Consider the following 26719-nt stretch of genomic DNA (forward strand, 5'->3'; position numbering starts at 1 on the left):
TTTTCTATTTTCTACATTTTTACTAGAGTCACAGTTCCAAAACTTTAAGGATTCCAAACCAAATAGTATGGGAAATAGCACAGAAGTGCTGGTGAGACCAGCTCTTCTAAAGCTTCAAGTGTGCTATGACCTGTGTGAATGCTCAGGCTTTTAGTGATATTACCTTTATACAGATGTGCTTGGCTTTGGCGGAGGGGTTATTTTAAAAAGTACAAAGAAAATAATCTCCCTATCCCCACAAAAGAAAAAGCCAATCACAGACTTCCTCAAGTGATGAAGTGCCAGAGGGTTTCATACCACACTAGGCAGGCGCCACATCACATTCCATAGGCATGGGTCTGCTTTTGCATAATCCAGATGCAGTTTTAGCATGTCAGTATTATGACATGCTGCAAAAATATGCCAGGTGAACACAAAAATCACAGCATATAGTTATTGCACAAGAAGTCAATCTCACACTGAACTAGCAGAGCAACCTTTTTGGGGTCAAGGTAATGGGATGGAAAGTCTGTTGTCTTTGGGGCTGACATCCCTGCGTTTAAATCCTAGCTGTCACTTTCAGTCACTAAAAACTAGGATGGTTATTAACCTCAGAATCTCATTTTCATTATGTGCAAAATGGGGATGATAATGCCTCCCTGATACAGATATTGCTGGGATTAAGTGAAGTAATGTAAGTCAAGGTAAGTGAAGGTGCGGCATATGGAAGAGACAACACTTATCTCGTTTTTTTTTCTTTTTAAGTCCTCACCTGAGGACATGCTTATTCATTTAATTTTTTAAGGTTTATTTATTTATTTTTAGAGAGAGAAGAAGGGAGGGAGAAAGAGAAGAAGAGAAACATCAGTCAGTTGCCTCTTACACGCTTCCAACTTGGGGACTGGGCCAGCAGCCCAGGCATGTGCCCTGACTGGGAATCAACTGGCAACCTTTCGGTTTGCAGGCTGGCACTCAGTCCGCTGAGCCACATCAGCCAGGGCATGCTTACTGATTTTAGAGAGAAGAGAGGGGAAGGAGAGAGAGAGGAGGAGAGAAACATCAATCGGTTACCTCTTGTACATGACCTGACAGGGGACAAAACCGGCAGCCTAGGCCTGTGCCCTGACCAGGGACCGAACTTGTGACCTTTCAGTTTATGGGATAATGGTCCAAGCAACTGAGCCACATCAGTGAGGGCTCCTTTGTTCTTCTCTATGTCAAAAACCCCAAGTTGAGAGAAGGTGCATTTGTTCACCTGTTATATCCTCCCTCTATGCTGAGCTGTTTAAATTCAAACGGGAAGAAATGATGAGGCAAGTAAGAACAACTTGTTCAGTATGCTTTAGTCTTTGGCACGTGATGCTGATGCCTGCACACCTCATGGACTTAACCGTGCATTTCTTCTGATTCCTTTTATTACTGCTGAATTTATTATTTTCTTTAGATTTCAAGTCTCTTGGCATTTCTCCTCTTCACTGGTACCAGTGCTCACAGCAAATTCCAACAGAGGGTGAGATGATTAAGTGATACTGCCTATGCATCATTGCGCCATCATTGCCCTACCCTGACCTTTCTCTAGATAAGCATGAAAAGTCTGGGACTCTCTGACACATCTGTCTGAATGTCTTTTCTCCCCAACCCTTCTGCCCTCACAGGTGCTCAGTGGGTGAGCCTCGGTTCCAAAGATACATCTACTAGCTCAGAGTGATTTTCATGTTCAAACACAGCTTTGCAATTGGCAAGGGGTACTCTCAGCTGTCTGGCTGGTCACAGACTAACAGACCCCAGTCTCTGTGGATGGTGTTCGTGACATGAATGAGACAGCTTGTGTGTTTTTAATGCTCAAGAAAACATTAGTAGCAACTAGTAGTGCCAAAGAAGAGAATGAAAACACTACCTCATGGAATGATAACATCCTCTCTTTGACAATGAAGCTTGTGTGTTTTATTAGACACTGGATTCAATAAGGAAATTCCTTCCTAGACACTCTGTCTCTGGGAGAGGGCATGGTTTCTTTATGAATTCTAAGGCCATTAATCTTGAGGTCTTCTGATTGGTTCTCTCTCTTCTGACTGGTACCAATCTTTTCTTTCAATTTATATAACTCATTAGTGCCTTTAAAAAGTTGTTCCCCTCCACATATACCAGAAACCAACTGTAATAAGAATGATGTTCCTTCAGCCCATGACTGCTTTGAAACCCACCGTTTTGTGCTTCATCCCTCCTTCCCCTGAAAAAAACAGAGGAGCCCTCAAAGTCACCATGCGTCTCAGACATTTGTAAGTACGTGAACAAACGACCCTCTTTCCCCCACCTGATTTTGTTTTTTAGTGAAATTCTTTTCTACCTAATGTTTGTTGCATGCATCTCCCCTACTTGCCCCTGCTGCCTCCACCGCCCACTCATAACGCTACAGAGAGAAGCCTTCTTACTTGGATTATTGTGTCCGGAGGAAATGAGCTGAGACTCCTAAAAAAAAAAAAAAGCAATATCAATTAATTTTCTTATTTTGACTTCCAAAATCTAAGTTGAATGTGAGATATATTCCTGATCATTCAGAAACTAATCACCAGTCATAATTTCTACCAGCTACTACAATGAAAAGCATTTACATGAATGTGATTGTTACGTTGTGGTAATATAGTTCACAATCACTTCTCTTCTGTATCATGGACTTTTTGTTTTGTTTATTGAGGTGCAATTCACATAATACAAAAGCTGCCACTTTAAAGTAGGCAGTTCAGTGGCATGCAGTACCACCAAGAAGAGTTGGTGGTTGTACAACATGGTGAAATGTAGGCAGTACATTTCACCATGTTGTACAACCACCAACTCTTCTTAGTTCCAAGATATTTCCATCATTCCAGAGTAAAACTCCTTGGCATTAAGCAGCGTCTCCCCATGGTCCCCTCCCTTCAGTCCCTGGCACCACCAATCAGCAATCAGCACCCTGTCTCTATGAATTTATCTATTCTAGATATTCCATGGCAGTGGAATTAAAAAAATATGTGGCCTTTTGTGCCTGGCTTCTTTCACTTTGCATGTCTTAGAGATTCATCCAAGTCATAGCATGTATCAGTAGTGCATTCCTTTTCTGGCTGAATAATATTCCACTGTATGCACACACAGCAGTTTGTTTATCCATCCATCTGTTCATGCACATCTGGGCTGTTTTCCCCCTTTGGCTATTGTGAATAGAGCTGCCATAAACACATGGACATGCACTTGTTTGAGTCCTTATTTTCAATCCTTTAGGGACACATCTAAGAGTAGAACTGCAGGTTCACATGGTAATTCTATGTTAAATGTTTTGAGGAACTCCCAAACTGTCTTCCTTGGATTATTGTGTGGCTGAATCATTTTGCATTCCTACTAGCAATATATGAGGGTTCCAGTTTCTCTACATCCTCACCAGAATCTATCTTCTGTCTTTTAATTCAAAAAAATTTTACTCTGGTCATCATGGTGGATGTGAAGTGGTTTCTCATTCTGGTTTTGATTTGTATTTCCCTAATGACTAATGAGGTTGAACACGTTTTCTCTTTTCAACTATGACTCTTAAAAAACGGCAACAACAAAGCAGCTTTACTGAGGTATAAATAATATAACATATGCTGAAAATATACAAAGTATACGATTTGACAGTAAATATCATTAAAAGAATGCTACTATTATGCTCTTGACCCAAGGACTGTTCTATTTTATTAAGTAGCACTTAGAATTTAAACAAAAAAGTAATATTGATATCTATTCATTAAAGAAAATTCAGTGAAACAGGAAAGTATAAAGAAGTTGCCTCTAATCCTATCTCAGGTCGTCTCTAAGGTTAATGGTTTGCCAGTGTGATTCGGCTGGCAGTCATGCACACAGAGCGAGAACCACTCAGTTAACTCAGGAGAATACTTACAGATGGAAATGACTTCTCCACCTTTAAATCCTGAATTCCCCAAACCCAAACTGTTGTTTGGTACATGGGAGTCCTAAAACTTCTTTATACGTGGAATATTTAGCTGGGAAGTAAGGTTTGTGCAAACTTTTTGTTGAAGACAGAAATCACCAAGCACATCGGTACCGAGAAAGCACTTCAATAAAGCACCATAATAAATACTGTATCTGATCAAGTGTAACATGCCTTCAAAATTGTATGAGGCTGCATTAGCTCAGGTACTACTAGGACAGAAAACTGCTCCCAAGGATTTGTAAGATGCCACCAACTGTAAAACAAATCCTGATTTTAGGAAACTTAAAATGTGAAAAAATGTGCACCTTAGATCAACAGAACACAGCAGCTCTTAACCCATGTTGCTGACAGAGGATAAAACTTACATTGGGAGAGCATCACTTCAAAACAGCTTTTCGGAATCGTTTGAGAACTGGACCACTCATACCTCTCCTTGTTTGCTTGCCAACCCACCATTAGAACTATAAAAGGCAAGACATGGAAATATAGACTCTTCTCCTCTTTTCAGATCCCCGCCTCCATCAACCTAATTACTAGAGGAAAAAGAACCACCCGATTTGGTTTGGTCTCCCTTCACCCCCACTGATGACTTTCTTCTGAATCTCATTCTAGAATTTACAATTAATGTCAATGTTTACTATGAAGTAATGCTTAAACATGGAGTTTTTACTCTAAACATTTTGTGGTAGTTTTTGAAGCATGCTAACAACTCAAAGAGGGAGGTAAACTTTCTAACTTTTCAGCACTTCCCTTCAAACCTGCTGGCTTTCACTCTCTCTCTAGGGCACAGAGAGAACAGCAAGAGGATTCTCATTTCTGGCAAGAGGATGCCAGAATTCTTTTGTATAATGCTTTAAAAATCAATCAGCAAGAACAGTTTCAGACTAGAGTTGATCCTGCCAGATTCAGAATCTATTGCTATGGGAAATGTTTGTGAAATGCCCACCCTCAGAAAGCTTGTCCATATGCCTTCTGAGGGTGGGAAAAACTCTACAATTTTGGGTTCTTTATTTACATTTCAAAACTTATGATACTGCCACAGAAATGAAGGGGAAAGGCCAGAGAAAATTGTTTTCTTTTCTTCTTGGTTGAAATTCCTAATAATGGCAACCAATTTAAAGAAGCCATACATTCTTTTCTTTACCAAATTCAATTACTTTTGAGATTTGAAAAAGGAGGCAGACATGTCTGGTAGTGTTTTTGTAGGAAACAGTGACTCCAAATTAAGTGTTCAGCGAATAGAGGGAATATCCAAATTCAGTAACAATTGACTTTAGTATATATTATGTCCTTCAATACCCAGACAAATTGGGGAAATTCTCGGAAGTATTTAGCTAATTAACTTAGTGGTAATGGCAACTCAGAATGCAGAGTTAAATCAACTTTCATTGTGAGGTCAAATTGCCCCTTTAATCTTAATAAGGGCTTAATTTAATTATCTATTACTCATTTTGCCCCTCAAATTCTATCAACAATTCCAGCTTCTGCACACTAGCAATACAGTGATAATCTCAATGTTAATAATTTACCTAATTAAGGAAATGCAAGCCTCCAACTGACAGAATATTAATTAGCTAAGACACAGGTTGGAAGAGGTGCAGTGTGTCTCAAAATTAATGACAGCATTTGTAATGGGCTGACACAGGCCCCCCCCCACCGACGTCTGCAATGTGCCCTCACTCTCAGACCCTGTGAATATGTCCCTTCTCATGACAAAGGGGCTTTGCAGCTGTGATTGAATTGATAGTTTTGAGATGGGAGATTATTTTGGATTATCCAGGTTGGCCCAATATAAAAATCACAAGGGTCTTGTACAAGAATGAAGGAAGCCAGCGAGTCAGAGGAGACATGATAAGGAAGCCAGGAGTCAGTGACAGGGCAGCCCGTCGAAGCCGAGAAAGGCAAGAGTAGGAATCCTCCCCCGAAGCCTTCGGAAGGAGCAGAGCCCTACCGACACCTTGATTTTAGCCCCATAATACTGATACTGATACTAACCCCAATAATACTGATTTCAGACTTCTGACTTCCAGAGTTGTAAGTTAACACATTTGTGTTGTCTTAAGTTACTAAAATTACAGTAATCTGTTATAGCAAAATTAAGACACTAATGCGGTCTTATCTTTCATTTGCATAAGATAAATTACTTATTGTACACTTTTTGAAAGAAAAGCATTGTTAAAATCATGCAATGTCCCTACACTTTGTAAAATCACTCATTTCTTTCTTGGGAAAGGCAAAAGATCAAGAGTTTAAATACCTCCATACAAATACTATAGTAGTCCTAAAGAAAAGACACTTTTTTTTTCATTTAAATTTGAAATTCTGTGCCATATAATTCTAATGTACCTTTGGGGTGGAAAATAAGATACTTGTGACTTGCTTTCTGCTTTTAAAAATGAATTTTTGTACTAATAATTTGACATGTTTAGTTTCATCTCAGGAGTTAAATTGTTGCTTAAATGTAACTATTTACATTCATCAAAGTAAACTGGCACAATCCTTTTGGAAAAGTCACAGTAAAATATGCCTTGAGATATGTGTTCAATTATCAGGAAATGTATTTATACCATGCATATGTTTATACAACAGAAATGCTTACCTGATTGTATTTTCTGTCAAGCCAGATTTTGGCTAGATTATGTACAAAAATTGCAAGAATTATTGCATTGTATTTGAAGTGTGGGATGCCACTGGAAAATTTTGAATACTAAAGTGACAAGAGTTTTAATACTATGAAAAGCTATTGTGTGAGAACAGATGGTATACTAGGGACTAAGGTGAGTGGTTGGAGGACTCTAATACTCTAAGCTAGAGGGGACAATGGCACGGAAGAGTGGAAGGTAAAGCAAGTGTGCAAACGGAGACCAGTTAGGAGGCTATCACAATAATTACTGCAAGAGGTGATGGTGGTTTAGACCAAGGTGGCAGCTCTGGTGGTGGGGAAAGCATTTAGACTCAGGATGTATTTTGTAAGTAGGGTGGACATGATTTCTCATGAAGGTTTGAATGTGTGATATGGGAGAAAGGGAAGAGTCAAGGATGGTGTACTGGGTTGGATAGTGTTCCCCAAAGTCTCATGTCCACTCAGAATCTGTGAATTTGACCTTACAGGGTTATTACAGGGGCCTTGCAGGTCATACTGGATTAGGGTGGGCCCTAAATCCCATGATTGCTATTCTGATAAGAGGAGGGAGGTCTGGGCATAGAAATGCACAAAGGAAGACAGCCATGTGACTACAGAGGCGGAAATTAGAGTGATGCAGCTAGAGGCCAAGAACTGTGGCGCATGCCAGCAGTCACCAGAGGCTGGAAGAGGCAGGGAAGGATTCTCCCTCAGAGCCTTCAGAGGGGGCAGAGCCCTGCTGACACCTGGATTTCAGATGTCTAGCCTCCAGAATTGGAAGATAATAAATTTCTTTTATTTTACACTATCTAGTATGTATACTTTGTTAAAGGTGCCCCAGAGAACTAACAGAGATAGCTCCAAGGCTTGTGGCCTGAGCCAACCATAAAAATGCAGGGGCCACTTACCAAGAAACACACAGATACAAGGTTTGTGGGGGGATTAAAGCTCAGCTTTTGATATGTCGAGCTTGATACTTGTTAGATATCTAAATGGAGATGTTGAATCCGTTAAGTTGAAATACAAGCATGAAATTTGGGGGGTGGAAAAGAGGCTAGAAATACAAATTTAGAAGCCGTCAGTTTGGGATACAGAGTATTTAAAGCACTGGGCCCACATGAGGTCACTGAAGGAGTGACAAACAGGGGGAGGAGTGACTAAAGGCAACTGCAGAAAAGGTCTGCTACAAACTTCACATCAAGAATGGACAAAAAGTCTGCTAGAAAATAAACCCTAGCAAAACAATATATACATTTTAAAAAGAGAAAGATTTTAGACACAAGAAACAATGATACATTAAAGAACTAACAAATAAACATCAAGGCATAATGCTAGAAAACAGTCAGAATAATGATCTTTTGAATTAGTGTAGATGATCTCAAAACTGAGAGATGGCGGTGGAGAGGCCTAACTAAAACCAAGTTTACATGTTCCATATTTGAGGGTAGGGCACAGATACTAATTAATTGTAGCTATTGATAAAATAAATTAAAATATATTAATATATTAAAATTTAAAGGCAATTACTAAAAAAAGAATATTATGTGTATGTCTGAAAACCCTAAAGTGGGAAAAAAGAAAAAAGAAAGATTAATTAACCCAAGAAGAAGTAGATATTTTAAATAAGCCAATAGGCATAGAAGAAAATGAAGATAGAGATCCATTTTTTCTTTTTTTAAAAGAAAAAGTTTATTTAGAAAGTCACAGAGGTAGAAAAAATGAGCCATAGAAGAAATGGGCTCGGGAAGCAACTTACAGCACAAGAAAGGCCCTAGCAGCTGAGGGGAGCGGTGATGGGTGGGGGAGGAGGGAGAGAGGGGAGGAAGGGAAGGGAGAGGGAGGGAAAGGGGGGGAATATTAAGTCCAAAAGCATATTAAATGAGCTTTATACCATAATTAAGGAGGGGAATCATAGGACTGTATAGGTGACTAAAAATCAATGTAATTTTCTGTATTAACAGATTAAAGAAAAACTATGAATATGTCAATACAAGCTGAATAAACCATTCAACTAAACTCAAACATGCTCCATCCATTTATGTATATTCTGGAAAACATATCAATGATTGCCAGGGACTGGGGTATGGGAGGGAGTGACTACCAAGTGCCAAGTAGAAATCTGGGCAGTGATAGACTGCTTCCATATTTTGACTGTGGAGGTCTCAGGAACATATGTTTTTTAAAACTTACAGGATGCCAAAAAGGGTGAATTTTGCTCTTTATAAATTATACCTTAATTTTTAAAAATGGAAAGAAAATTCAAATCTTTAAAATGTTCAGAAAGCCAGGAATAGAAAGAAGCTACCTCACTTGGACCCAGAGTAAGCAATTAAACTCAATAATAACACATTGGAATCATCCTCCTTAATCATGAATAAGGCAAAGATGCACACATTCTAGCTGACACAGTAAGAATAAAACAGAACAAACTTGTTATGTGCAAAAAGCAGCAGAGTAAAGCCCATCAGTGTCCCTGCGGTCCTCCTCTGGGTCATTCACTGTGCCAAGCCCAGGTGCTCTGCCCTGGCCCCGCTGGCTCTGCTGTGCCTCCAGCATCCAGGCAGGCTCCTGCTCAGGCAACTTGCTCTCACTTACTCTTCCATCTCCGTGCAACTCATCCTCCCTGTGTTCCTTTGCCCCCTTCAGGCAGTTGCTCAAATGTCACTTCCTCAGGAAGGTCTTTTTTAAGCTTTCTATTGAAAATTCATGCATCCCAGTCACCATCAGTATTCAGTGTCCTTGCTACTCATTCTGCTTTCCCCTATTACAAAAATAAAAGTTCACCAAAAAAATCCACCTGAACCAAAAGAAGTTCAGTAAGTAGATGTATAAAACCCAGTAAATTTCCTTTATACAACCAAGGACTATTTAGAAAACATAAAAACCTTTAAAAAGTTCACTTAAATAGAAAAGTAAACAAGTATCTTTAAATATCTGAGAATAAACCAAGGAACCAAGGTGAAAGACCTACAAGAAAAAATGTTTACCGAAGAACATGAAAGAACATATAAATAGAAGTGAAGAGATATTTCAAATTCCTGGATAGGAAGATGATATTGTCAGATGAATATACCTCCTTAAATTAAGTTAGAACCCAAACAAAATTGCTAGAGGATTTTTATAAGGAGCAACAGGTCACCAAGATGATTCTTAAATTGATCTGGAAGAGAAAAATGTACAACAGGCAGGACTTTTGTATAATACAGAAGGCTACTGGCCTCACCACATATATGTATAAATACGCCAAAAATCATCAATAATTTAAACTAGGACTTGGCCAACTACAGCCTACAGACCAAATGCAGCTCACCCTCTGATTTGTTTCAAACAATTTAATGCTTTTTAGCACATTTGGAGTTTATTACCATAATTAATTTTATAATATTTTTATCACTTCAAAAAGAAATCATTTACCTTTTAGCCATCACTCAACCCCACCTCCCTACCTCTGAGCTGCAAGCAACCACTAATCTGTTCTCTGCCTCTATTTGCCTATTCTGGACATTTCAAATATATGAAGTAATATAATATAACACGTGGTTGTACATGACTGATTTCTCTCACTTTCACTTAGCATAACAGTTTTAAGTTTCATCCACACTGTACCAGGCACCACCACTTCATTCCTTTTTATGCCTGAAAAATACTCCATTGTAAGCATGTATCACTTTTGTTTGCCTATTCATCAGCTGACGGGCATTCGTTTGTCTCCACTTATTGGCCATAATGATTAATGATGCTGTGAACATGTGCATGTTTTTGTGGAGGCGTGTTTTCATTCTCTTGGGTGTTTTCATACCTAGGAGTGAAAGTGCTGGATCATAAAGAATGCAGTATGTGAGGAAATGCCTAAATATTTTTAAAAGAGGCTGCACCATTTTATGATCCCACCAGCAACTGACAGCCGGTTTCCAATATTTCTATACCCTTGCTAACACTTGCTATTGTTTGTCTTTGATTTTAACTATTTAAGGAGGTATGACTATCTCATTGTGATTTTGATTTGCATTTCCTTAATGATTAATAATAGGGATAGTATCTTTTCCTATTAGTCATTTGAAGATCTTATTTGAAGAAATGTCTATTTAAATCCTCTGTCCATTCTTTTAATGAGTTATCCTTTTGTTGTTGAATTATAAGAGTTTTTAAAATCTACTACATTATCACTTGTTTCTGTAAATAAAATTTTATTTGAACACGGCTACAGTCATTAGTGTATGTATTGTCTGCAAATCTGAGCCTGTACAGAAACTTTGTCAACCTTTGATTTAAACAATGAGTTATTAGTAAAGAAGTAGATAGATATACTGAAAAAAAAAACAGAATAAGTAGTCCTGAAACAAATTTAAATTTCTCAAATGTATGAGAAATTCAATTGTTGATAAATGTAATATTTCAAAAACAGTGGTGGGGGGAATATGGGCTAATTTTTTAATAGAGTTGCAATAATTTACTAGCCATTGGTAAAAATAAAACTAGAATCCTATGTTATACCACCCAATGTTTTTTTTAAAACTTAAAACCAAAAACTATGAAAAACTTAGAATAAAATAGAGAACACTGTTAGAAAATTGGTGTGGGGAAGACTTTCTTTAATCTCTGACAAAAATTAAACAGGAGATAAATCAAGTTAGTATAAAAGGTACATAAATCAAGTCACAAAAACAGCTGTATCACATGTAATAAACACATGAATAAGCTATAAGAAGTTCCTACAAATAATTTTTAAAACTGGGATATGAATGGGCAAACAACTATCAATGGATGAGTTGCAAAGGAAAAACAGTCCATGCTCATACTCAGAGGAAATTGGAGAAATGCAAATAAAACCAATGAGACAGCAAAGTTTCAGCCGGAAACAAGGATAAAAAGCCAGGTAATATTAAATACTGGCAAAGATGCATAAAAATGTACTCTTGAAATATAATCAAGGGTAATTATGGCTTCTCATGCCCCCGGCACCACAGTTCTTATTCTAGGCATCAGCACTGGAGACATTCAAAGAAGCATCTAAAAAAACTGTGTTGAAACAGTGTTTGTGATAACAGGCAACTGTAAACAATCTGAATGTCCATCAAAAAGAACTTGATTCAATAAATTAAATCAAATTCATACTATGAAATATTTTTCTGCTCTTAAAAAGAATGAAGAAAATATATATTCACAAATACATATATCCAAATATACTTTGTTACAAAAAATAAAAATCAACTCTTAGAATGAAATTTATTATGATGATAATTATAGTAAATAATTATTTCAATTATTCATTTGAGAAAGTTGTGATAATATTTAGCAACGATATTTATATATTGTGGTTATCTGGAGAAAATCAACTCTTAGAAAAAATTATCAGTACTATATCATTTATGAGTTTTAAAAACAGCATATGCAAACACAATCAGAAATGAAAGAGGAGAGATTACAACTGATACCACAGAAATACAAAGGATTGTAAGAAATTACTACAAAAAAATATATGCCAATAATTTGAAAACCTAGGCAAAATGGACAAATTTCTAGAAAAATATAATCTTCCAAAACTCAATGAAGAAGCAGAATGCCTAAACAGACCAATAGCAGCTGATGAAATTGAAGCAGTAATCAAAAAGCTTCCAACACACAAAAGCCCTGGACCAGATGGTTTTACAGGAGAATTTTACAAATCATTTAAAGAAGAGCTGACCCCCATCCTTCACAGATTGCTCCAAAAAATTCAAGAAGATGGAAGACTCCCAAACTCTTTTTATGAAGCCAGCATCATCCTAATCCCCAAAGCAGATAAAGACATAACAAAGAAAAAAAACTTTAGGCCAATATCACTGATGAACATAGACACTAAAATCCTCTACAAAATATTGATACATATCCAAGCAATACGTTAAAAAAATCATACACCATGATCAAGTGGGATTCATCCCAAGGATGCAAGGATAGTACAATATTTGGAAATCAATAAATGTAATGCATCATGTAAACAAAAGCAAAGACAAAAATCACATGATCATGTGAATAGATGTGGAAAAATCATTTGATAAGGTACAGCACCCATTTATGATAAAAACACTTAGCAAAGTGGGAACAGAGGGAGCATTCCTCAACATAATAGAGGCCATATATGACAGACCTACAGCCAACATCATCCTCAATGTGCAAAAACTTGCAGTTTTCCCATTAAGATCAGGAACAACATAAAGGTGGCTATTTCCACCACTCCTATTCAACATAGTATTGGAAGTCCTAGCCACACAATCAGAAAGGAAAAAGAAATAAAAGGCATCCAAATTGCAAAGGAGAAAGTAAAACTGTAGCTGTTTGCAGATGATATAGTGTACATAGAAAACCCTATAGACTCTACCAAAACTACTCAACCTAATAAGCGAATTTGGCAAAACAGTGGATGCAAAGTCAATATTCAGAAATCAAAGGCATTTTAGGACTTCTGCCAAGATGGAGGCATAGGTGGAAACACTTTGCCTCCTCGCACAACCAAATCTAAAAACAACAAAGTTTTAACAACAATAAACGCAACCAAGCCACAGAAAATCGAACAACAGGAAGTCCGAAAACAACGACTGCTCAGTTAAACCTGTGAGAGGGGTGAAGCCAGCAGCGGATCAGGTCAGGCAAAAAAGATCCCCCGACCCGGGCAGTGCGCAGGCAGCCAAGGGTGCAGATCCCAGGTGCGGGGTAGCTATGGGCGGACCCAGGAAAGGCACGGGGTGGCAAGCTGACCGTGGTCTTGCATTCACCCGCAGACAAACTAGCAAAGAGACGAGCCTTGAGACAGACCAGACCGAGCAGGCCCCGGTGCAGGGTGGCGGGTTCACACATTTGCATGCAGATAAACAGGTGGGGGGGAGGGGCAAGTGGTGAGGCAGACAGGCAGGAGAGAGCAGAGAGGACAGCCATTGCTCCCTCTCTGACTCCGCCCCCCAGCCCCCACATACAGTGTCACGAACCAATGACCTGGGTGACCCCACCCTGGTGAACACCTAAGGCGCCTCTCCTCAAACGTAGCAGGCGCCAACAGATCAAAACATGGCTCAAGAAGAACTGAGCCCCAGAGCCCATAAATCTAAGCGAACAAGAAATTGCCAACCTATCAGAGGCACAATTCAAAACACTAGTGATCAGGATGCTCAGAACTGGTTGATTTTAGCCACAAATTAGAGGAACATATGAAGGCTAAACTAAGTGAAATGAAGGGAAACACACAGGAAACCAATAGTGATGAAAAGGAAACTGGGAATCAAATCAAGGGAGTGAACCAGAAGGAAGGAAAAAATGATGAAACAGAAAAATATGAAGAAACAAGAATTCAAAAAAATGAGGAGAGGCTTAGGAACCTCCAGGACATCTTTAAACGCTCCAACATCCGAATTATAGGGGTACCAGAGAGGAAGAGGAACAGCCACCAGTGGAAAACTTATTTGAACAAATAATAAAGGAGAATTTCCCCAATCTGGCAAAGGAAATAGACTTCTAGGAAATCCAGGGAGCTCAGAGAGTCCCAAAGAAGTTGGACCCAAGAAGGAACACACCAAGGCACATCACCATTATATTAGCCAAGACTAAAATGAAGGAGAGAATCCTAGAAGCAGCAAGAGATAAGGGGAATAGTCACCTACAAAGGAGTTCCCATCAGACTGTCAGCAGATTTCTCAAAAGAGATCTTACAGGCAAGAAGGGGCTGGAAAGAAGTATTCCAAGTCATGAAAACCAAAGACTTACAACCAAGATTGTTCTATCCAGCAAAACTTTCATTTAGAATGGAAGGACAGATAAAGTGCTTCTCAGATAAGATCAAATTCAAGGAGTTCATCATCACCAAGCCCTTATTATATGAAATGTTAAAGGGACTTATCTAAGAAAAAGAAGATAAAAAAGATGAACAGTGAAAGGACAGCAAACTCACAGTTATTAACAACCACACCTAAAACAAAAGCAAACTAAGAGAACAGCTAGATCAGCAGTGAACCATAGAAATGAAGATCACAGATCACATGGAGGGTTAGCAACAGGGGAGTGATAGAAGGAGAAGGGGGGAGAAGGTACAGAAAATAAGTAGTATAGACTGTAGATAGAAAATAGATGGGGGGGCAAGAATAGTAGGAGAAATATAGAATCTAAAGAACTTGAGACACGTGGTCATGAACTAAAGGGGGGGAATAGTGGGGGAGGGTTGTGCAGGGTTGAGGGGAATGAAGGGAAGAATTAGAACAAATGTAATGGCATAATCAATAAAAAAAGAAAGAAATTAAAGGCATTTTATATACCAACAATGAAATATCAGAAACATAAATCAGGAAAAAAATCCCATTGCATATAGCAACAAAAAAAATGAAGTACCTAGAAATAAACCTAACCAAGGAGGTAAAGATCTTTACTCAGAAAACTATACAACACTGAAGAAAGAATTTAAGGAAGACACAAACAAATGGAAGCATGTACCATGTTCATGGATTGGAAGAAATGACATCATCAAAATGTCCACACTACCCAAAGCAATATACAGATTCAATGCAATACCTATTAAAGTACCAATGGCATATTTCACAGCTACTGAAAAACATTTAAGAAATTTATATGGAACCATAAATGACCCTGAATAGCTGTAGCAATTTTGAGAAAGAAGAACAAAGTAGGGATCACAATACCTGATGTCAAATTTTATTATAAGGCCACTATAATCAAAACAGTCTGGTACTGGCATAAGAACAGGCACATACACCAATGGAACAGAACAGAAATCCCAGAAATGAACCTAGTCTCTGTGGTCAATTAATATTTGACAAAGGGGGCAGCAGCAAAAAATGGAGTAAAAATAACCTCTTCAATAAATAGTGCTGGGAGAGCTAGACAGCAACATGCAAAAAAAAGGAAACTTGACCACCAACTTACACAATACACAAAAATAAATTCAAGGTGGATGTAAGTCATGACACCATAAAAGTCCTAGAGGAAAACATTTGCGGGAAAATCTCAGATATTCCATGTAGCAACCTCTTCACTGACATGTCTTCTGAAGCAAGGGACATAAAAAAAAGAATAAACAAATGGGACCTTATCAAATTAAAAAGCTTTTGAATGGCTAAAGAAAACAGCATTAAAATGAAAAGAGAACCAACTATATGGGAAAACATATTTGCCAATGATACCTCAGACAAGGGTTTGATCTCCAAAATATATAAAGAATTCACACAACTCCATTCTAGTAAGACAAAAAATCTATTTAAAAAATATACAAAACTCTTGAACAGACAATTTTCCAAGGAGGACATACAGAGGGCCCAGAGACATATGAAAAGATGCTCAGCGTCACTAGCCATAAGAGAGATGCAAATTAAAACCACAATGAGATACCACTTCACACTGGTCAGAATGGCCATCATAAGCAAATCAACAAACAAGTGTTGGAGAGGATGTGGAGAAAAGGGAACCATAGTGTACTGTTGGTGGGAATGCAGATTGGTACAGCCACTGTGGAAAACAGTATGGAGTTTCCTCAGAAAATTAAAAATGCAACTGCCTTTTGACCCAGCAGTTTCACAGCTGGGATTATATCCTAAGAACCCTGGAACACCAATCCAGAAGAACTTATGCACCCCAATGTTCATAGCAGCACAATTTACAATAGCCAAGTGCTGGAAGCAACCTAAGTGCCCATCAGTAAATGAGTATATAAAAAAACTATGGTACATTTACACAATGGAATACTACACAGCAGAGAGAAAGAAGGAGCTCCTACCCTTTGCAACAGCATGGATGGAACTGGAGAGCATTATGCTAAAGTGAAATACGCCAGGCATTGAGGGACAAATACCATATGATCTCACTTTTCACTGGACCATAATCAACAACAACAAAAAAAGTAAACAAAATATAACCAGAGACACTGAAATTAAAAACAATCTAACAATAACCAGGAGACGGGAGGGGACAATTGGGAGAAAGGTTTTCAGGAACTACTGTAAAGGACACATGGACAAAACCAAAGGGGAGGGTGGAAGCAAGGGGAGTTGGGTTTGGCTGGGGTTGGAGGGGAGTGGTAGGGGAAAACTCATACAACTGTAATTGAACAACAATAAAATAATTTTGAAAACAGCATATGCACATATATGTATATATAAGGTACAGAGAGAATGTTTCAACTGCTACATATAAAACTCTTGACCGTAATCTCTATGTAGGGAAATAAAATTGAGATGAAGGTGCTGGGAACTTTTGTGTTTTGCTCCTTCTATCTGTGTAATTTCATCTTTATAATGAATATGAAGTTTTATTTTAGTTGTAGTCAAATAAAACATATTAGATTTACATGTAATATATTTTGATATTTAAATATATTTAATAGACTTAAATATATTTTTTGGCTAATTTTTTGTACACTTGTCTTTAGAAAACATCGAAATCCTTTCTTTTAAAGTCCTAGATAATATTTTATGGCTTATAAAAGATATCTAAGAGGAATTAAATACTACATGTCCTTGATTCTAAGACATTGATTTTAAGACTCATCATTAATTCAATAACAGTTTATGAGGAAACAAAAACAAGCATACAATCACATTGAATGTACAAAATTAGTATAAGATGCATTTCAACTTCACGAATGTTTTAAGATAAAATGACAGTATAATACGCATCACATTTTGCGTTAAATATGGAAGGTAGGTAAGTAAAATTGCAATCTTGATTTTCTCCTTTGATGAATAAATCTATGTTTGCAAAATGTTGACAATGAGATCCACATGCCTCTGGCAAGAATATTTAGAAAGGAAAGGACAATCAAAGGCGAACCCACTGTCCATGAAAAATCTCTGCGTGAATAGAGCATATTGCTCCTGAGTGACACAGATCTTACCTTATTTGGAAATGAAAATTTGCTTGCTTCTACTTTGCCAGGTGCCTGAATAGCAGAAAGTGGTGGAAGCCAGGTCATCTCCTAAAGGGAAGAAAATCAAACAGCACTGATATATAGAGAGTATTTAAAGTTGGCAGCATGTAAATCAGCTATAAAGCCTGCCTTGGTAAGGCAGAGAAGGGGTAAAAAAAATGAAAAAGAGACGAATAAGGAATAAAAGGGAATTTTAAAAAAAGAATGTGAAACTCACTTTCATATTTTCCCCCCTAATTTTACCAATCTTTGGTTCTGCAGCTATCCCTATGCCCCCTTTATACCTTAAAAAGGTCTACAAGGTTGTCCTATTTTCATTTTAAATAAACACCAGAGTAAAGGGACAACCTGTTCATATAAGTCCTATGGAAACAGCCATACAAATGGGGCTGCTTCTCTGGGACTTGATCCCACAAGATGCACAGGGTGTTTCTGAAGGAATGTATAAAGCACTTTCAATGTCAGGAATCTTTATCACAGGACTTGTTTATTTTATTAGAAACTCATATTAGTCTGAGTGTCCAACAAGCCCCAACACATTACTTTGGTCTTTATAAAAATGTCCTTCATGGAGAAGTGAAAACACAAATCACACATAAGAAACAAAGAGAGGCTCAGTGGATTGAGCACCGACCTGTGAAACAAACAAACAAACAAACAAACAAAATGTTGTGATGTTTACAACAGTATAAAAAGACAACTTTAGCTCAACATGTGATATTCTGTCATATGCTTTCTGACATACACTTTCACTAAGCTGTGAGAGAGACGAGGGGTCCTTTTAGTCACTTCCAGTATTCTCCATCAGTTCCATCTCCTGGAAGATATCTGCATTCACTAAATGACTTTGGAATTAAATTGAATCAATTTCTGATTGCCAGGAAACTGACTTAGAGTTTACAAATAGGTTCTGAACCCTATTTCTTGATTTTTACACTTCCCAACATAAGCAAGCATATAAGCAGTTGGTCCATTTTGAGAGAAGTGAGAAATTTGCTCCTTAGGCGAAGACATATCCTCGCCTCCCTTGGTTGGTGTTGGGAGATGTTGAAAGGGATTCTGTTGGGTTTTTGGAGTGAAAGTTTCTTGAAATGGTCTTGGGTCTCCTTTCTTTGGGTAACTCTCCTCCCCCAGCACCTCAGATGCACACCCACACAGGGAATGAGTGTATTCAAGCCCTTCTTGGAAGGGTTTACTGATCCTACATCATCTCCCACCCACTGTGACTCCTGAGCCAGAGGTGGGTTAAGTGCATATGCACCTGAGGGGTCCCTTCTCCATGCTGCTGGTACCAAAGTTTCTCCAATAGAAAGCAAAGGAAGACCCAGTGACCCTTTACCTCAGTCCCCAAGTGTCTGCACATTGTATTCTGTGTCTTTACCCCCCTGTTGTCTCTTTTGTGAGGATTATGTCAAGGAACAGAGTGGGTACTCAACCTATTTTTGAATGAATGGAAAATTAAACAGTATCTCTGAAATGGGTTCACCTTTTGTGCCAGCCAGTTACATGAACTATCACCCTAATCACACCTTCAGTTATTTGTAACCTGAATTCCTTTAGGAGCTTCCTGATTGGTTCTCTTTCTTCTGTTATTATTAAGCCATCCTTCAGACATATGACATTTTTCCTAGAGTGCAGACTGAAATGAAAGTGCCACTTCTTCAGTATCTATATAGACCATCACATATGTAACAACAATGATGACGATGGCAATGATGCCTCCTGTTATGCTCGACAGCTTTGGAATACTTCCACGCAAGTTTTCTCATTTAAACCCTACCTTTAAAGTAATTATTATTATATCCATATTGGAGATGAGGAAGTTAAAGCTCAAAAAGAGTACGTGATTTGCTCACGTTCATGCAGTTCACAAATGCCACCACTGAAGTGTTCACACACATCTTCCTCCCCACCCAGTGTTTGCTTTTCACTCTACTGCATTTCCCCAATACAAACAGATTCAAGACATTCTACAACAAGGTCCCTGTTGTCAGCCTGGTGTTTTTTTTTTTAATCTACACATGCACTACGGATAAGAAAAACTATAGTCTCTGATTTTACTTACACTCCTCCTTTGTGTGTGAATGCCCTACCCCCATATGCCTTTTGGAGTTCTGTTCACCCATTAGGGCTCATCTCAAACGTCATTTACATCACGGGGCCTTAGTTGGTTCCCCCTCTATTCCAATACAGCATGACAGTTCCTTTCTCATGCTCTTCTGAAGCACTTTGTCTCACTGTAGCTCAGATTCTTTTTCTTTGTTTATTTTTACAAGTATACACCTCTATCTGCACTTAACTATTTTGCTTTCATCTGATACCCTTTTCCCAATGCAGAATAAAAATCATACTAAGGAATCCCAATAATCTCTTTCAAGGGTATTCAGTTTTACTAAACATAATCTCCAAATAGGACCCCTAGTAATTTCTTTCAAAAATATTCAGATTTATTAAACATATCCTTTAAAGACGAACTGCAAATTTCTTCAGAGAGATACTGCCTACTCATCTATGTCAATAAAGCCTCTTATAGACTAAGTGCTCAAAATTAACTTGTTGAATTGAACAAAACACCTATATTTCAATGCAAAATTGCTCACTGACATTACTTTCATTACTTTAATCCTATCAAAGTATTTTGATGTAATTTTCTACATAATTAGTGCTGTTTTATATATGAAAAAATAATACAGACAGTAAGGTATCTTGAAACATTTCAATGTTAGAATTTTCAAAAACCCAGAATTGGTTACATGAACTAATTCAATACTTGTTTTTAATGAATGTACAATGACTTTTTAAGACTTATTGATTGTTCAGTACATTAAAATTCTCCATTAGGGTTGCATGGAAAAATTAAGGGCAAAGAGACTATTTCTATTTCCTCTTCTGTCACTTACTAGCTCAGTGAGCTTAGGTTAAGTCACATCTTCAGTAACTTGCAGTGATTTCAAAGAATAGGCTTTGGAATCCATCAGATCTCAATTTGTGCTATTTTAGAACCAAATAAATAAAGGTGCTAACTAGTTCACGGTTTAATCATAAGCATTAAATGAGACAATATATAGAAAATAGCATGGTCTTCTTATGGTTAATCATTCAATAAAACATTGATTAATATCAAGTTGAATTTCAGAATTCTTATCTCTAAAATGAGAAATAGAATTTCTCTCTGGGCTTTAGATGGGAAAGTGTTTTTTATGGAAGAATGAATTATTATGCCAATGTAATCTGTAATTAAGCTAGCAATTACTAATACAAACTACATTTCTAAAACACAAAGTTATTTAAAGAGATTATTATGATTCTTAAGTGTGATATGTATTTTACATTGGACAAAATGTCCCTAAGTTCTCATGGGAATGAATCTCTGACATAATAATAGTAGTCAGTGAGATAAAATTTGATTAAAAGGTCTTTAATTAGCACTTTAATGTAAGCAAAGAGGAACATTTCATAACTGCTAAAATTTCCCTTGGTGTGCCTCCCTTCACAAGGAAAGAGTGCTATTTTTCTGAAAGATTAGTGTACGCACCATCCCCACCACTGCCCATGCTCCGGACTTCCCTGCCTCAACCACTCCTTCACTGCTGTCTTACACCTCTGTCCTCCACCTGGGCGTCCTTTGATCACATCCTGGACCACAGGTAAGACAGGAAGAGAATCAAAATGCTTAAAGCCAAGTATTCCGAAGTCTAGGTGGCTACCTCCTGACCTTATAAACCCTTCTAACACTTCTTTGATCTGTCTGCCTTCCTTCCTTTTTGATTTTCTTGTCACTTAGGAATGGGGTCATACACTATACCCACCAGTGAAAGGTCCTCAGTTTTGAGCCTAGCTTCCTTAGCCAACTGACAAGATTAAGAATCAACATATCTGTTAACACAGCCTCACCAGTCCCAGCTCTAAGCAGATGTCTTGTTACCCAAGGGACACATTTCAGGGTGTCTTCTTATTTCATAGGCGTAAAATGCCAACTCCCTTTATAGCAAATACACTCAGTTTTCTCCTAAATGTTAAGAACAGATGGTTAAATGATAAAAGTATACAACCCTGCATTTCATTAACTGTCCAGTTTTTTCTCCATTCCCCCAATTTTCAGAAGGCCAGGACACATGTATACAGTTTCCATTTTCACATCTATTGTGTAGCTGGCCTGACCATGAGTCCCCAAATCCACAATTTCAAGATGAGTAGACTGCTCATTCTGCACAAGCCTCCTCTCCCTCCATGTAGCTACTCATGTACAGTGATGTCACCTGCATCAGCCTGTCTTAGGACAAAAGGCTGATGCTTAGAACATCCATTCACTAAGCAGTGTAGGTCTCTGTAATTTAAAGAGAGGAAAAAAATAGAATTTTAGCCTGATAGCTAATCGTAGGGTTCAAAATGTATAGTTATGAAGATCTGCAAAGTACATTTAGTTTGCAGATAGATTAAATCACAAAAAAGTTAAACAATATCTTAATTTCTCTACTTTTCAGTGAATAGGAAAACACTTTCCCTGGCCTCTTTTCCTGTCTACTGTTTCCCCACCACAACTTGTCTCAGTCACAGCCACGGGAGTGTTTGCTCTGACATCGTTAACTACGTCTACTTGCCCAAAAGCTTCCAGTGACCCTGCTCCAAACATTTCAGATACTCTGTCCCACGGTGCCATCAAGGAAAAATGCTGCAGTGTTACTGCCTGTTCCTTTTCTACATAGTCCTCCCCCAAGCCAGATGGTTTAACATCCCATTTCCTCTTGTCCTGCTCTAGGTTTTCCTGTGCCAACATTTTTTTGTTTTCCTTTCATGTTATTCCAACTTCAGTCACCTCTCTTTACTCTCTGGTCCCTGCCTCTCTAGGAAGCTCACTGACCAGCGCTACCCTCGGCCAGGGCTACACGCTTTACCCTCCTTTACAACAATTTGTGCCATGAATTTAATATTTACATGCTGCCTGGGGCTGTGAGGTTTCGTTCTGTGTGTCACCACTATCGGATTATACACTTTGTAACCCCTACTAGCTTATGACCTCTTTGAGGGAAAGGATCATGTGTAATAACTCTCTTGTAACTCCTGAAGGCCTAACACAATGAGTTCAATAAGAGGAATTCATTTAATCACTCTGGGTTCTTTTTTTCGCCTGTAAAAGGACGGCAACAGTAAATTACACGTGTCCTACCAAACACGTACGACTGCTGCCAGGATAGAGAGCGATTAAATTACTTCTTTCTCTTTCAGCAATGTCTCAACATGGGCTGCCAACTCAGAGTCTGCTGGGAAGGAGAGACTTTCTCCCCGGGCCTGGCAGATGACCAGGGTTAACTCCAGGATTCTTTCAACTCAGAAACTTATTCTTTTCTATGTAGAACACTGGATTAATTCTGTGACTTGGGAATGAAATGTGAAGTGCCAGAGTCGATTTTTCTGTGCGGCAGTGGCTGCCGCAGATCAGAGCGTTATTTTGTTTTCAGTCTCCATATCAGAGCAATCACTCAGCTTTTCAGTTCTTTCACACGCGTGACTTGTGTTATGACACTCTGATCAGATAAGTGCTGTCAACAGCAGAACATGGTAATTTTTATTACGCTGTCTATCCTTTAAATTCCAGCAGTGTGCAGGAGCACTGGATCTGGTGAAGGGGGAAATGCGCCAGTGGGCCTGCTCCTGGGAGGCCGAGCCCCGGCCCTCGAGTAGACAGAGTGCAAGAAACAGAACTGGGACTAGCACGTGCATCCTGATCATCAGTCTGTCCCTGGCCTTCAACCACGGGCTCCAAGGTCAGACCGAAGGCTGGGCAGATGTGGGGTCAGAACAAGATCACAGTCAAAACATCTAAGTGTGTGCCTAAATCAACAAAAATCCAAGAATATTCTTATTCTCATATAGTAGAAAAACCCATAGTTTGAAAAATAATGGTAATGTAATATATTCAGGTCCATTATTTCGATGAAAACATTACTTATGAAAAGTTTTACAAAAACAGTAGCTGCTAAAAGACATCCCTTCCTAAGATTTTTAAAAATAATTTTTCATAGCATAATTTCGGATGCTGAAATTACAAATAAGCAAAAAACCAATAAAAACCTGTAATAACACCATTTTTAAAAAGCACAGTGAAATCTCATTTCTTTAAACTGAAAATCCAGGAACATGCCCAATTTGAACCAAAGTTGACCCGAGAAGGCGACTTCCAGCTGCTATATCTGTATTTTCTGGTCTTGTGCATACCTCCTGTATGGGAGAATGGAACACCAACTAATCTAATTTAATGCAATGCCACAGCTCTTTTAACTTATGTCTATCCCCTGCTCTCAATTAGGTTAATCCCCAATGGATAAAACAGAGGGTGCACCTGTAGGTAAAGATTAATGGAGCCGATTCATGAAGCAGCTTTCAATTCAGGTTTCACAGACTGAGAAAGACAAAAAGCACATGTGCATTAACAATATGACCCCAAGGGCTTATGGCAGGAAGAGCATTGGGCACCACTGAATAAAATAGGAAGCCTTCAAATTGGTTCCAAACACACCTTAGACCTGTGCATTACACGTGCTCCTTTGTCTGTAAGTTTCCAATTCTCAAAAAGCTGAGGCCACTAGGTGTCTGAATCTTCATTATTTCCTTTGCATCGTAAAGAGTGTTGTGCATTGTAAGGATATCAACCCTGTGCACTGGAGATCCACCTCTCATCCCCCTAACTTTAGAAGGTGTCCGCACAAAGTCTGAACTCTCCATCGAAAAGGGTAAGGACGTTGATTGCAGTTGATTCAACTTCCCCTCTTAAAAAATAGTTCATTTTTAGTTTAATCAGTTCAATAGATCCCTTCATTTTGGACTTTACTAAAGATTTCTTGTTCTAGATGCAGTTTTGTTGTTTTCCAGTTGTCTTTTGGGGCAGGAATATGGACGTGACCTGTTTTAGCCCTTGTCCCTCTGTGTTCAGCATGTTCTTGGTTCCATCTTTTTACTTGGGACCTTTTGGAATGAGAAAAAGCATACATCCCTCAAATTCATTTTTAGATTCACCCGGTTTTCAGGTTCACTTTATTTCCGTGTTTCAAACATATTCTAATTCCCGTTCTTTAGTTTGGGGATTGTTTCTAGAACTGAACATTGTGTTAAAAATAGAGAGTCTACACTGGGTTCTCAGAATGTGAAGAAGAGGGCTTTGATGTTGAGTGTACAGATGGAGGAACTTAATGACTCTTGCTAAGCCCAGGCAACAACGCCAGCTCTGAGCTCCTGCTGTAGCACACAGACACCTGCTGGTTTCCTGCGTTCTTACAGACCTTGTGCCCATGATGAGAAGCATTAATTAGTCTAATTTTAAAATGGGTTTAAAAAAAAAGAACTCAACACTTGAAGGGTATTCAGTGGATTTCTCAAATTCTGAATCTGAGGCTGGAATAGACAGTTAATTTCTGAGAAAATATCTGACAGATAAATCATGTTAAGTCTAGGTTTGTAAGTGAGCTTAATTTCTGACCAGCTCATGAGAAAGGTCGTGTTATTAATGATGCCACTGTCACTTTATTTCTGGTCTCCATAACACCTTTCAGTGGTAGTCCAAACACCCAGAAATTAGCCCTCCTAATAGACATACAGATTATAGTTACTTTCGGCATGAGTTCTAGTTTGCAGTAGTCAGAATGGTCTTTCACATGCATCTGAGAGTGAAGGTGGTTTATTTGGGACAGAGGGGAAGACTGTAGGGGAGGAGGGTGAGAATTACATTGTTGGCCATGTTTACCAATTAACATGTCCCCAAACTCTTTTCCACAGAAAATAATTTGGAACTGTGCATTTGACAAAACCTATGCCTCTGTTAAATTACAGAGAAGCAGAATAATAGAACAAAAAAGGTCTGGAGCTGGCCTCTGTGAAACCTTGTTGAATCCTGGCCTTGCCAGGAACCAGCAGAATGACCCCGGGCAATGGTACTTTTCTGATTATTGGTAACCTCATCTGTAAATTGGAGTTAAGAATGCTATCTGGCAGGATTACTGATAAATATACAAGTGTGGTGTCTGGCACAAAGTAGGTGCACTTCAGAGTGCAATTATTGCTGCTTTACTATCTTTGTAATTAGTGTCGGTAGCTTTTGGTGTGGACCTTGGAAGGGAAAGGATGAATATAGGAAAAGACATTTATGAACTTGTTTTTTAATCTACTTCACTCAGTTAATTATTTAATATTTAACTAGTGAATTATTCATAGTCAAATAGAAGGGGTAATGAAAGTGTGCTGATTAAACAATAATTTGCCTCCCTAACTCCCTTTGCCACTAAAGCACAGAGGGCAGTGGCGCCATCCCAGTGTCTGCTATTTTTCTTAAATGGGGCAATCACCAGTAAGCAGGATGCATACTTTTTGCAAAAGCTGGTTTGGGGTTCTAAAGAGTTCAGAAACTTCACCCTTAGTCCTATAGGTTTAGGGGTTACGTTCAGGGCAGTTTAACAAGTGAGCTGGCAGAGGTGCTGGGACATGTGCGTGTAGAGAGAACAGCTGCTGTGCCGTGGTAGCTGGGGTTAGCATCTGGGCAGGATACAGAGAAGGGCAGGCCAGGCTGGACAAGAACAGGCCCTGAAAGCCATTGGGGTTGACCCGAAAGTCCCTGGGACAGCAGGCCTTCTGGTTTATTGCAGGGGAGGCACAGGTCAGGTGCTGGGCAGTTATGAGTGCAGTTGCAAGCATGCGTCTTTGTTCCTCTCAAGCCCTTTCCCAGGTTAAGTTCCTGCTGAACACATGGGTTTTTATTAACTTCGCCCAAATATTTCTTCTCAGTATGAGAGGTGATTTATGCATTACTGAATGGCCTTGCCCTAGTCTAGCAGGCTCCTAGTACCAAGGATGCATTTTCATGAAAGGTGGGATGACTTTTCAGGAGACAGGAAATGTCTACTGAAGTCCCTCGGATATATGGACAGCCAAATCCAGAGGCTGGAGGAAACTGGTTAGCTCTGGAGAAACAATAATTTTCTTAAAAACCATGAGGTTAAAATATCGTTAAAAAGTAGAAAAAGAAGAATTAACACGCTCCCCCCACCCCGCAAAAGACTACACAGGTCTGCAAGAAAAAGAAGATAGGGCCAAAATAAAAACAGGATGTCAACTACTTTCATCAGAAGAAAAGGCATTTAAAGTGACAGTATAGCCTGACAAAGAGCTTACCCCTGAGGAAAAGATATTCTGTGAGAAGAAAGGAATAAAAATAAAAGAGGAAGGTACCAAATTACTGATAACTAAAGAGGATAAGATCCCAAACTCC

At 38.6% G+C, this 26719-nt stretch overlaps 1 protein-coding gene across 6 annotated transcripts in view; it reads right to left on the reverse strand.

The window, feature by feature from the left end:
- Positions 1 to 26719, reverse strand: part of AFF3 (ALF transcription elongation factor 3) — a 593859-nt gene that overhangs the window by 180626 nt on the left and 386514 nt on the right. For all 6 annotated transcript variants that reach the window (XM_053664620.1, XM_053664619.1, XM_053664618.1 and 3 more), the window contains 2 exons: positions 17431 to 17511; positions 2412 to 2448 (listed from right to left, as the gene is read on the reverse strand). In XM_053664620.1, coding sequence (XP_053520595.1) covers positions 2412 to 2448; positions 17431 to 17511 — 118 coding nt within the window. The remainder of the gene's footprint in view (positions 1 to 2411; positions 2449 to 17430; positions 17512 to 26719) is intronic.

This window comes from Artibeus jamaicensis, unplaced genomic scaffold, assembly GCF_021234435.1.
Source record: "Artibeus jamaicensis isolate MK-2021 breed Jamaican fruit bat unplaced genomic scaffold, CSHL_Jam_final contig_384, whole genome shotgun sequence".
Taxonomy (NCBI): domain Eukaryota; kingdom Metazoa; phylum Chordata; class Mammalia; order Chiroptera; family Phyllostomidae; genus Artibeus; species Artibeus jamaicensis.